The sequence below is a fragment of the Euprymna scolopes genome, chromosome 44, assembly GCF_053919585.1.
Source record: "Euprymna scolopes isolate OS-2025 chromosome 44, ASM5391958v1, whole genome shotgun sequence".
NCBI lineage: Eukaryota > Metazoa > Mollusca > Cephalopoda > Sepiida > Sepiolidae > Euprymna > Euprymna scolopes.
The window spans coordinates 32385721-32399913 of record NC_136525.1 but is presented as its reverse complement, the minus strand read 5'-3'; the positions used below and the strand labels follow the sequence as shown (position 1 = coordinate 32399913).

General features: G+C 31.9%; 1 protein-coding gene across 3 annotated transcripts in view; it reads left to right on the top strand.

The window, feature by feature from the left end:
• LOC145268769 (uncharacterized) overlaps nucleotides 1-14193 on the top strand; it is a 319098-nt gene that overhangs the window by 37953 nt on the left and 266952 nt on the right. For all 3 annotated transcript variants that reach the window (XM_080124371.1, XM_080124370.1, XM_080124369.1), the window contains exons 2-3: nucleotides 1140-1196; nucleotides 2958-3008. In XM_080124371.1, the coding sequence (XP_079980497.1) occupies nucleotides 1140-1196; nucleotides 2958-3008 (108 nt within the window). The remainder of the gene's footprint in view (nucleotides 1-1139; nucleotides 1197-2957; nucleotides 3009-14193) is intronic.

Sequence of the window (14193 nt, the reverse complement as noted above, 5' to 3'; positions counted from 1 at the left end):
CACTCTCATCTTCCAAAGAGACAATCAAATAACACAATCATTCCATTAAATATTTTACTGGACACATTTGAATTATCTCAAAGTGTTCAAGCAACATACAGTAAACAAAGCAAGTCTGAGAAGAAAAGTCCAACCTGAAGGATGCAATGAAGGTGAAAACCAATTTCAATTCGACAAATAAACATATCAAACATCCTACACGCATCACATTTCAAAGGGGGGGGTGTTATAACGATAAAAAAGGAAAATAACTTTAAATAAATAAAGTTATCACCCTTTATAAGTCCTTAAAATGATTGGAGAGTTCTACTGAGGGAAGCCAAACAAGATGGCGGCATCGCTGGACACTGAATATCATTCTGTAAATAATTTAATGTTTCTTTCACAAATAAATTGTGTTTAAAATACAATGAGCTTGTCTACTACTTACTGTGCTATCCAATGATCCTGCCATCACAATTTTTCCGACCACAACAATTTCCAGAAAAGAGTGACATAAAGTTAAGGCAAGGGAGAGTAACAAAGTATATCACGACATGGATGTAAGGGGCTTCTATTTGGTGTCATGCGTTGGATAGATTAACAAGATGTTAGTTTATGTTACATTTAAACTTCTGCATATCATTGTAGTCAGGGAAGCAGGTAGCAGGGAAGAATTCAAAAGTCTAGTTGTTCGAGGAACCAAACTATTAGAATAGGTTACACTCTGTAGACAAAACAGAGTCAAAGATAACGAATGACGTAACGTTTTCGAGCTAAGCAAAACAAACGTTTGCAAATGAGTCTCTGTGTGGAAGCCGTGTGAATGAGACACCACCAAAAATGTAGAATAACCTAAGCGAAATGTTTCTTCAATGCCTCTGTCTGTCTGTGTCACTCATTTCAGTTATGTTAAAAAGTTAATTAAGGAAATAAGTAATTAGTTAACATAACATTAGTCTCTCTCTGGAGTTAATTCTCTCCAAAATAAAACCTTGAAAAGAACTCTCAGCGAACGTCTCCTTGTGTCCCCTTTCATCATGAAAAGAAGTTGATTTCTATAGCAATCACTAGACAAAACAGCAATAATGACGAGATTAAAACCACTTCTTATTTGTTGCTGAAAGTTTTATATGACATTTTTTTTCTTTTTTGAACAGGACACCGGGCAGATTCATCTGTTGGAAAGTAAAATTGATCAAATGATTAAAAGGACAGTAAGTAACCATTTTTATTTTAATTGCTTCAATTAATCTTCAAGAAACTGTGACCAGTCCATGGACCTATTTTTGTGCATTTAAAGGTCTCTTTAGTCAGTTAGGTCATATATATATATATATATATATATATATATATATATATATATATATATATATATACATATATATAACAAATCGAGTCTGTCTTGAACTGTGTGCATAAACTCGCTTTGTGTGTTTTTCACATGTGCAAGTATATACTTGTTTTTATCAATCTGTTTTCTCTGTACTTTGACAACACTAACGCTCGTCGAATATATGTTTGTTTATCAATAAATAAAACGTCGGTTTTATGAAAACAATGCCGTTTATTTGACACTGGGAGCGTGTGGGGGTTGCAAAGAGAGATGGAGGTGGCGGGTCACAGGCTGACTGGCGATCATCTCTCGTCTTGTAACTCGTCTACTCTCACTCAAAACCATTCGTTTTTTATTATCATTACATAAGTTGGAATTCCATTGTCTCTTTGTTTTAGTATTGACGTCTTTCAGAATCTGTAACTCTTTCTTCTGCTATTTTCCCAGGAAACCTGATATTGCCCAAGCTTCATTATTCAACAAGCTGGTCCACCAACCATCAGCCTCTCCCTCTTGGACAGTAATGGTAATAAAAGAAATAGTATAATTCCGGCTTAAGACAGACAGATACTAAATCTTCATTATTAGTAGAAGTAATAGTATATTTCTGACTTCAGACAGATACAAAATCTCCATTAGTAATAATGCATAATAAGTTCTGGCTTCATTTCAATTGGTGTCAGCTGGGGATAAGAGCGTTAAAAGATAGGAGTTTGATATTGAATGCATTAAAGGTGACCATCCATTGAGAGCATTGGAATGATCCAACCACTTTTCTAGTAATTTTAGCAACAGATTGGATATAAGTCTTACATTTCAGATCTAGAGTAATGGTCAATCCTAGGAACTTATCAAAGCAATAGTCTTCCTCAAGGAAAGAGACATTTATCTCAGTTGAAGCAAGCATTGTTGGTGAATAAAGACAACTTTGTTTTAGAGGTGTTAAAAGTAACCAATCACTTTTCCCATTATTATATCGTGTGCTCCAGATCAAAAGAGAGAAAAAATTATGAATGCTCTTCAAGGTGCTGCCATAGTTGTGTTGCGTTTTTTGTTACCAACAAGCATAGATATTATGGAATAAGCTAATCTACCTATTTTAGGAATAGTGAACTGACCTCAGGACAATAAGTATCGGTTCACACCATTTATTTGATGTTGTCGCAAAGCAGTCACATGCCAGCTGAGGTTTCGACCTTAACAATTTCTGTCTCAACATAGTAGAAACTGAATAATTTCCATGGCCTTTTATCTAGCGGGCTGAGGAATAGTTCTGTGTGTTCCTAGGAGGTCTATCCTCCCGGGCCTTACCTCTCATCTTTCAGGTAGTGTAAGTTTATTGCTTACTCTCTGAGTGAATGCCAATGGGCTGCTTAGGCAATTTTAAAAAGGTCAGAGAGCTCCTCCTTTAGAGACGCTGGTTTGACTTTTCCCATCTTCCTGATCTTGTGTGACATCTTCCTGCAGTGGGAAGGAACGAAATTAATATGAATCATGACATGTACTTCTAGAACATACTTTAGCTAATACATTTTTTGTTAACTATAACCACCGTGTTTATCTTGATTACTACCGGCTTGCAAGGTTAGAATTGTATTTGACGTATTTAATATTATTATCTCTGCTTTATTTTTATTTACAGAGTGCATTGGAGAACAAAATTGAGCAACTGCTTCCAGATAATACGATAAAAGTAAGTGACGTCATTGATTTTATATTAAACCAAAATGGCAATCTTCAAGTTTAACGTTTTTATTTTATCCAAAGAAAAAAAAAATAAGAATAAAATAAAAAAATTATTTTTATTTTATTTTATTTTATTTTATTTTATATATTATATTTTATATTTCATTTTTTATTATATTTTATTTATTTATTTATTTATTCTTTATTTTCTATTTATTTATTATATATTTATTTATTTTTATTTTCCTTTTTTATTTTCCTTTTAGTGTCGTTTAACAACTCTTGCTGACATTTTTTTAAGTGATGACCTGTACATTTCAGTTGACCTATATTATTTTGCCCTATATATATTTTCACGCCTTTAACATTTTCTGTCTGGGTCATTTTGACTTTTGTTTCCCTTTATTTTATATTTTATATTTAACTTTATCATTTTTTTTTCTCTCTCCTTTCTCTTCCCAGATCTTTTTTATTTATAGTTATGTCTCGGAAGTAGAGTGAAAAGCACATCTTATTTTTCTTTTATTAATATTATTTTTTTCCTTGTACACATTTTTGTGAATTATTCCTTTGGATTATTATGGACCATCTTCTTCCAATTACGGGATTTCCGTGGATTTTACTGGTACAAATGGAAATACTTTTAACTTTCCTGAAGTTTTACATTTGGATTTTACCGTCACTGGATTTTTTATCTTCCACCAGACTATCCATTCATGTGTAATCACCTTTTTCTATACCAAATTCTCTCTGCTTAACTTATTTTGTTTTCAAGTAAGATCTTTGACTTACTTGTTGTTTCATCAAATACCTCTGCATGCAAAATCCGATCCCGCATTTTGCTAATTCCTACCGTCTGATTAGAAGGAAAGTATTTCTTCGAAACTCCGCGGATTAAGGACTATCCACTTATCTAGTGTTTCCTTTTCAGATTAAATATATTTTTAACTCATTTCAAAGTGTTTTTTAACATATTTTATTAACTGTTTGCTCATATTATAAGCTCTATTTCCTATTTGGTTTTATCGAGCTTTTATATCTGGCTGAGATAATTTTATAAATATTAATTCTTTAATATTTATAATTTACTTTAACTTTACCATCTTGGATCACTTTGGTAAATTCAATTGTAATTTTCATTTTATATATATATATATATATATATATATATATATATATATATATATATATATATATATATATATATATATATATATGCACATTAATTATGAACAGTACATAGGGCCCGAGCAAAGCCGGGCTGAACTACTAGTATATATATATATATATATATATATATATATATATATATATATATATATATATATATATATATATATATATATTGTTACGATATTGAGATATGTAAATATTGTATTAATAAAAGTAAATAAATTTAATGGTTAAAATTCCAAGACGCGAAGGAGTTAGAACGACCAAGTGAACCGTTACCATGACATCAATGACGAGGACATTGAAGAGAAAAATAAAAAAAAGAAGAAAAGAAAATGTGTCTAGCATCTCTTTCAAAGAAAGTTGACCGTTAAGAAATATGAAAAGGAAAACCATATTTGTTGTCCACCAGCGTAAAACTAAAAGTTGGTTTATCTTTTACTTTTCTCATTTGTCAGTCATAAAGATATATATATCGAACCAAGGTGAGAGAAACTATAAAATGCCAAAAACTCAGAAGTCTCGCCAGAGCTTGATAAAGAAAAATATATATCGCCTGGAAGAAAGAAAAACAAACAAAAGAAATAAACGGGAAAATCAACCAGAGTAATTATTTGGTCTATTATAAAAAGATATAATATGAATTAGGAGAAAGAGAGGGCGAGAGAGAGAGAGAGAGAGAGAGAGGGTGGAAAAGGAAAAAAGAGGGAAGGATGTAAGATGCTAAAGACTTTGGAGGCCGGAGTAGGGGGGGGGGAGAAAGAGAGAGGTAAGAGCTAAACCAAAAAGGAAAATACAGTAGAACGAGTAGGGTGCATGTAGGTAGATATAGATAATAATAATAATAATAATAATAATAATAATAATAATAATAATAATAATAATAATAATAATAGTAACAGAAAGTAATAATAATAGAATAAAATAATAGTAAAAATGAAAGAACCTAAAACTACTTAAAGAAAACATTATCAACAACTATAAAAATTAGATATAGATCTAATTAAGGACATTAATATAGCAAAACCATTACTGGCACACTCAACATTAGTAACAGAGTCGGAAAACTTTTAAAAAAGGAGCCTAGATTCTACTTAAGAACCATAAACCCAATTTTTAAACAAAACCCCAAACTAGACTTATAAACCCCACTAAGCCTGAAATAGGAAGAATAAGCAAAAGAATACTAGAAAGAATCAATCTACAAATTAAAACAAAATATGAATTAAACCAACTGATTAACACTAATGACACCATTAAATGGTTAAATAATATCCAAAATAAAAAAAGGGCCGCTTTTATCCAGTTCGATATTTAAAGCTATTATCCTTCCATATCAAAGGACCTGTTTGAGGAAGTTTTAGATTTCGTCTCTCTACTTTCCGGCTTACAACTATCCGAAATAAACATTTTTTAAAAATCTAGGAAAACAGTCTTAATTAGCCAAGACACCCAATGACCCAATCCGGATCATTTGACCTCTCGATGGGCTCCTTAGACTCAGCAGAAGTAACTGATCTAGTTGGTCTTTTTATTCCGTACAATCTCACAAAAAATATAAATACCAAAAACATAGGACTATAGAGAGACGATGGCTTTATCGTAGGCGAAAATTCAAATGGCCCTAAACGTGAGAAAATAAAAAACCATTAAGTACGGAAATGAATAGAATATGCCTAAAAGTAGATATTAAGTCTAATGTAAAAACTGTCAACCTTCTCGATATAACTCTCAGCCTCTCAAATAACTCATATGAACCCTGCACCAAAGATAATACCTACCCACTTTATATACACCCACTATCGAACCACCTGCAACATATCATTAAACATATCCCCGAATCTGTCGAAAAAAAGACTTAGCACTAATTCCTCTAAACCTGAAATATTCAACAAACATAAACTATTCTATGAAAATTCTCTTAAGGAAAGTGGATAGTCAAATCCCACGATTAATTACACTGAATTGAATTCCTCAAATACTTTAAACAAGAAAAATTGATCTAGAAAAGTCATTTGGTTTAACCCTCCCCTTTCAGTATAATGGTCAAAACGAAACACCCACTTCTTACCTTATCACACACTACACAAACTCTTTAATAAAAACACAATTAAACTTAGCTACAGCTGTACTGATAACTTGGAAAAAATAATCAAGAAACATAATAGGAAGATACTTAACAAGGATAAAAATACAAACAACATTAGCAATACTAATTGTAATTGCACCAACAATCGGAATGCCCACTTAATCAATAATTTTTACTAATATAAAGCTACAATTGCCTCCACAGAAAACCCAAACAGCACAAATACTATATTGGTCTGGCCGGCACCTCTTTTAAAGACAGATTTAGAGTACATGAATGCTCATTTACAGACCCCCAACCATCCTAACAAAACCTCACTAACTTCCCACTATTTACATCTAATCCAAAATAATCGTACATCAACCATGAATTGGGAAATCCTTAAAAATTTAACATATGTAAATCTTTAACTTTTCCATACACTGCGTGTCAAATTATTAGCGAGATAACATTTTTTTACCAGTTTTAGAAACTTCCCGGTAGTTTCGTATTAAAAGCTTTGGAGATGTTGGCAATGCTGAGCTGCACGTACTGTGAAATTTTCGTACTGTTTCACGCAATGTAAACAACTTGCCATCATATTTGTTGAATTCACGAGTGTGTCAAATTATTAACAAGGCAGTTTTTTTGGTCAATAAAATGGGTCGTAAAGGTGGTTTGAGTAGTTCTGAAATGAGTACTATTACAAAACAGCTAGCAAAAGGTAAAACTACCCTCGAAATATTGAAAATTATAGGAATGTACCATCAAACCGTGACGAATTTTGTCAAGGACCCTACAAAGTACGTAAGAGAGCTGATAAAGGTAAATCTAGAGTTGTTTCACGCCGTTCTCTACTCCAAATTTAACGTGAAGTTGTTAAGAACCCTGGGCAGACAAGTCGAGAAGTTTTGACCAAGCCAGATTGAAGAATGTCTAAAAAAGTACTCAATGTCGCCTTCTGAAAGAAGTGGCAAAGTCTGTTAAGCCTGTGACAAAGCCCTCATTAAAGCAACATCACATACAAAACCGATTGAAATGGGCAGAGGGCAACATGAAAACAGATTTTTCCACGGATGAAGTGCGTGTCACTCTTGATGGCCCAGATGGCTCGAGCAAGGGATGAGTCCTAGATGGACGACATCGTCACCAGCGTTGAAGGCACCAACAAGGTGGTGGTGTGATAATGATTTGGGCTGGGATTATTGGAGGACTTTAGTTGGCCCATGGATAGCCCCAGAAGGTGTAAAAATGACGTCAAATGCTTACACAGATTTTCTGAAGCAGCACTTTGAACCATCGCTGAAGAAGCAAAGGTTGAGATTCAGAAGAACCATTATTTTTATGTAGGATAATGCTCCCTCGCATGCAGCAAACAAAAGCAAAGAGCATTTGCAACAACTGGAGTTCTCTGGGCTACGGAAGATGGAATGGCCTGCGAATTCACCATATTTGAACCAAATTGAGAACCTTTGGAGTATCATGAAGCGACGCCTCTATGCTAGTGGATGCCAATTTAAGAGCAAAGATTAGTTTTGGGATGATCTCCAAGAAGTATCGCGAGGAATAACTGTTGAGGAAATCACAAATTTGAATAATTCTGTGGACCAACGTCTTTTACAAGTCATTCATAAAAAAAGGATCGCATATCCCCTACTAATTATGTCGACGTAGAAATTGCTATGTAGTTATTGTGTTCTAAGCATTTTCCTAGTTCATTTAAGGTTTGAAAATTATTTCAATAAACAAGTTATGGGCATATTGTGTTTTTTTCTCAACCTCGTTAATAACTTGACACACTGAAATCAACAGATATTCCTATCTTCTGCTAATACTGCTTTAAATACTTTTATTTTCATGGATTTTTATTCACTAGTTCCTTAAATATTTAAAAAAATGTAAACTCGTTAATAATTTGATACGCAGTGTAGAGATAAATTACTTAATAGGAAACATGAAACTTCCATAAACTGTCGGCATTACAAATCCCACCCCCTTAGCAATTACGCACCTTTCTGAAACATCCCTCAGACAACGTTTTTTTTATCTGCCAAACCATACACCCAGTACAACCATCTATCACATACAACTAATTACTGTAACATCTACACACTTAAATCCTCTTACTCCATTCTCCCTATAATATATCCTACCCTAACCTTTCACCATATCCTCCTAAATCCAACAAAATAACCTATATCTCCGAATACTACCAATTACAACTCCACTGAACTTTCTACCATACAATTACCTAGTAATCTACGTCCATTGCTCTTTTGAGTTAAATTTACCCACCTATTCCTAACACAATGTCCCCAGTTTATTGGAAAATATTGTGCTTATATACATGTGTATATGTCTTATTATATAGATATCCCTATTTAAGTACGGGCATGGAATAGTTTATAATGTATTTTATAATGTAGTTAAAATCAAATACTTCAACCTAGAGCTGTAAGTAAAGTATTTAACCTCCATAAAACATACTTGACCCCTCCCCAAACTCTATAATTATACCTACCTAAAACCATCGTCCCATCCAACTATTAACGATGTAAGCATCTAGAACCCACATTCCCTCCCTACTTGTTAGGAATATAACCTAAAATCCTCCTGAATATTCGTAAATTAATTATGTTACCAATTCACCTACTTATTTATGGACGCCCCCTCTTCTTCCTAATATGTATTCCACTTATACATTTCTATATATATTTCCTAATATACTCTCCTCCTTCCCATACCCTTGTGCCATATTACAAGAAGGAAAGACATCTATGCAACTCTAGGATAAAAAAGAGAAAGGAAAAAAAGACTTATGAACTTATATATATATATATATATATATATATATTATAATTTTTTGAAATTTGTATATATTACCTATTCGTTCTTTGATTCTGTTCATTAAAATTATATATATATATATATATATATATATATATATATATATATATATATATACTATCTATCCTACACCCTCTATTCATTCATTCAGTTATCTTTTATCATTGACACATTTATCTGTACAGGTACTCAACTACCCCCCGCTTACTTACTAATTACTATTATATTTACATATTCTCACATGTATGTTCATGTCTCTCTATTATGACGATATTGGGATATGTCAATATCGTATTAATAAAAATAAATGAATTTAGTGGTTAAAATTCCAATACACGAAGGAATTAAAACAACCAATTGAATCGTCACCATGACAACGACAGTAACGGCGAAAGCGATGAGGAAAAAAAAAAGAAAAACGTTGATAAACTTAAAAATACAGAAAAATATAATCAGCGTTTCCACCAAAAAAGTTAACTATTAAGAAGTGAGACTCAAGTTAGTTGCAGAAAAGATTTCAAGAAGGAAAGACATCTATGCAACTCCGCTGATAAAAAAGACAACACTATGAGAAATATGAAATGAAAAATATATTTGTTGTTGACCAGCGTTAACTAAAGGTTTGTCATTTATGTTGTGAATTTGTCTTACTTTTTTGTTATTGGGATAAAAAAGAGAAAGGAAAAAAAGACTTATGAACTTATATATATATATATTATAATTTTTTGAAATTTGTATTTATTACCTATTCGTTCTTTGATTCTGTTCATTAAAATAAAAATGGAATATATATATATGTTCACGGCGAAGATATTAAATATGAATAAGCAGAGAGTTGCAACGAACTAAAATATCGTCATGTCGACGGACGTCCCCATCCAACAAGTAACCAAACAGGAAAAATCTCACGAATGATGAACTTTGCGGAGACATTATGAAACACGAAAGTCCAATTGGATAAAGTTAAGTGACTATTATGATTTCCCCATCCCGATATCCCCGCTCCTTGTCCTTGGCCGAAATGTCATACCATAATGAAATGATATATACATTTTCTTATATTATTTTTTTGTTTGTCACCTTGTTTTCTTTTCCTTCTTTTATGATGTTTCCTTTTGTATCATCCGACCTCACCCCAACCTATTGCGGTGTGATATTAAATTTAAGGATGTTGAATAAAATTCGTGTTTTAAAATTTTAGCGTTGTGTCATTCTTGCTTTGAGTTTGAATCGTTCGGAACAAAATGTGCTAATGAGAACCTCAGACAACGTGTCAAATAGGTCACAAATCGTGGCCGACACTTTACTTGTCATTATTTTATTTTTATTTATATATTGTGTTATGGACAACATAGGGTGAAGCGCTGACCTAGAGTCATAAGATTCTTACCAGGAGACATCCACCCCGACTCAGTTTCATACCGGTCCGTAACAATATATATACTTTTATCTTATACGCCCTGTATCTACACTGTTACTGAACAAATATTACGCAATTTCCTTTACTTTCATTTTTACTATTATTTTTATTTTTATCATTCTATTATTATATTTATTATTATTATTATTATTATTATTATTATTATTATTATTATTATTATCTATATCTACCTACATGCATATTTTTATGATTTTATACCTATTCAATTTTTAATTTAATTTAATTTACTTTATTTTTTAGAGACCTTTTATAGCAAATGCATTTAGATAGGTAAATCACTTAAATTGGACGTAACAGCTTACTTGAAGAGGGCGCATCTTAGTTACTGCGAACAACGCCCCCCCCAATCTGCATAAATCCTTAACGTGTCAAATTTCATATGACACTGCTACAACCCGACAGTCCACTAGTAATAGCTACTTGTTCTACTTGTATTTCACTTTTTCCAGCCCTTACCTCTCTCTTTCTCCCTCCCTACCCCGGCCTCCAAAGTCTTTAGCATCTTACATCCTTTCCTCTTTTCTTCTTTTCCACACCCCCTCTCTCTCTCCTTTCCCTATACTCCGATCCGTATGGTATCTGGCTGACGTCTTTAAACTCAATTTTTCCACTTTTCTATGTTTATTTAATTATTAAATCTTAAAATTAAATGTTGTCAAATCAGAATTGTGATCCCCCTTTTTCCTTCGTCTTCTTCTGATATCGTTTTTTCAAATCATAATAACCACTTTTGTTAAAGTCTGACGAAGTTGCTGGATCATTGATATGATTCAGGAACAGAAACCTGTATAACTAAACAGATAAAACGATAATAAATTATAATATATATATATATATATATATATATATATATATATATATATATATATATATATATATATATATATACCTGTTTATATATATATATATATATATATATGTTTATATATATATATATTTATCACTTTTATATTACAGTACATACGGTTAAATACAATATATATATATATATATATATTATGTATACTGTATATATATATATATATATATATATATATATATATATATATATATATATATATATATATTATGTATACTATATTTATAACTATATGTGCTGTAATATAAACGTGATAAAGGAAAGAAAATTCGCATTCAGTCATTTAAATTATCTAATTATAAAGTTTGGAGATTTCTATTTTTAAGTGTTCCAATTGAAGAGAAGGAAGATTTTGCAGGCGATTTTAGACATTTTTAATGAAAATTGCTTCAAAAATTTGAGAGAAATGTTTAACAAGCAAAATAACGAGTTCAAAAATAAATTCACAAAAAAGATATTTTATTTATGTTTAAAATAAAAGTTGACACAGATAGAAAAACAAAGAATGTTTGTTGATATTTTTATAGTCTTTGTGTACTAAGGAGGGTTCAGTAACTGAGATATTGAAAAAGTCTGAGTTGATAATTTAAGGGTCATAAATTATCCACGGGTTTTAAAAATCGTAATCAAAACTTCCCAGTCAGTTACAAAAATTACATTTCATTAAAAGTTGTTAATAAGAATCAACTTTTATTTGTTTTCATTGTAGAAAGAAATTTCAGTGAGAAAAGATAGGAGTATTTGAAATGAATAAGTTTATATATATATATTTTTTTTTTTGATGATCAGACGATAATGAGAAAAGTTAATGAGTTGTCTGTTTCTGTATTAGTTAGTGTATGCGTGAGTTAAGATAGAAACCCCAAGCCACGGCTACCTTTTGCCTGATAGAGGGGTAAAAGAGGGGGAACGTTGCCGAGACAACATAGATCTTAGCTCTGCTGTAGATTTTGACTCAACTATTTATTGAAGAAAAATCTGGCCTTTTATAGCATTCGGGATGGCTCAAAATATAATTTTTATAAATCTAGAAAAATGCATCTGATTGGATCACAGTTTTTAAAAATTTGTTTTTATTAATTCAGACGCTTGTATGTGCAAAGAGACATGAACAAAAATGATTTTAAGAATTCCCATTTTGGACACCCAAGTCTAAACTTTGTTAGCTACAAAACAATCGCAACATTCCTTTAAATAGGTAAAAAGCTCTAATAGTTTTGGGGGGAAGGGGATCAATAGTCACACAATGTTGACCATTTATACTTAAAATATTGCATTCACTCTATGCCTTTATCCTACTTAAAAAAAATCCCTAAATGGTTTCAATGAAATTGCATCTCTGTCTGTTTTACATGTCCTTTAATGGAATGCCCTCTGATGAACTCATTGCACTTGTGCCCCTTCGACGTACATAACTCAATAAGCATCAAAATCTCACCCCTTCACTGCTGATATCCCTTGGTGTTGGAAAGCCTTCTATTCGTATAGTTTCTTTTCTCGGATGGTTAACTTTGGAATTCCCTCCCTGTTTCCTGCTCCCCTGACTGTACTACATTGCTGCATTACTAGTTTAAATTTAATGTGAACAAACCTTACTGCTCAAATCTCCATAGTCTCCTGTCAGACACGTTCCCAAATAGTAACCCCTTGCATTCCAAGTTGCAATAAGATTTGTTTGGGGTGAAAATGAGTAAAAAAATAATAATAAATAAATAAAAATAAATAAAGAAAAAATAAATAAAGAAATGAAATAAAAGAGAAGGTTAGTAAAAACCTCATAACCTCCCTTTTTCTTAGTGTAGACTGCCCACTGGTTTTTGAATTGTCCAAAACGTTTATACATAAATTCTATATCTATAAAATGTACCGTGTAACCATGGTAACCAAACTTCTGGTGCCTTTTATTATGTCATCTATTATGCAGATGACAAACAAGATACTAGGCTGCCCATACTTTCTATGGACCAGTCAGGGATAAGTCCTCGACACTGTCCAGCAACAGGTTTGTTGCTGTTAAACTAATTCTGTTTTGTTCTAGAAGGTCCACCCTCGTAGGCTTTACTTTCTCTCTGAGAAGTTAGTTTATTACTCATCGCCTGAGGCGCCTCTACCAGAGAATGCCAACGGGACTGCTGAAGCATTTTTTATAAAGCAAAATATATTTATCCTAGTGCATCGGCTTCTTAAAACTACACCTGCCCCGGTGTCTAACCATTTGAAGAGGAAGTAGATAAAATCCTAGAACGCCCATGACTCATTGGGTCAGTATTTATTATATCATTATATTAAATACTAGCTTTTCCTACCCGGCGTTTCCCATAAGTTATGTTGTTTGTCATAATTATACAAGAGAAACAGCAAAGTAATTTAAAGTTAGAAAAATAAAATTTTATGAATTAATTCATTAAAATATTTAACTTATTTTATAAGAAACCAAAATGGCTTCTGATTGATACAATTTAATAAGAAAATTATATTTTTTAAAGAAATAATTTTCTGTAGGTTTTTATTTGATGAAGTAATTCAATATAATAGATGACCTATTTTATAAGAAACCGAAATGCATTATAGTGGATTCTATTTAATCTATATATATATATATAAAAGCGAAAATGTATGTATGTATCCTCAATGTGTGTTCATTTTAAAAGCTGTACTACAGGCGAAGCGAACGTCTCTCTATTCTATGTTCTGTGTATTTGGGATTGTTTTACTCTTTTATTCATGTTGAATTCACCTATTCGTAACAACCATCATCGTCATCATAAATGTTCCTTCATATATATTCTATATGTACGTGTATG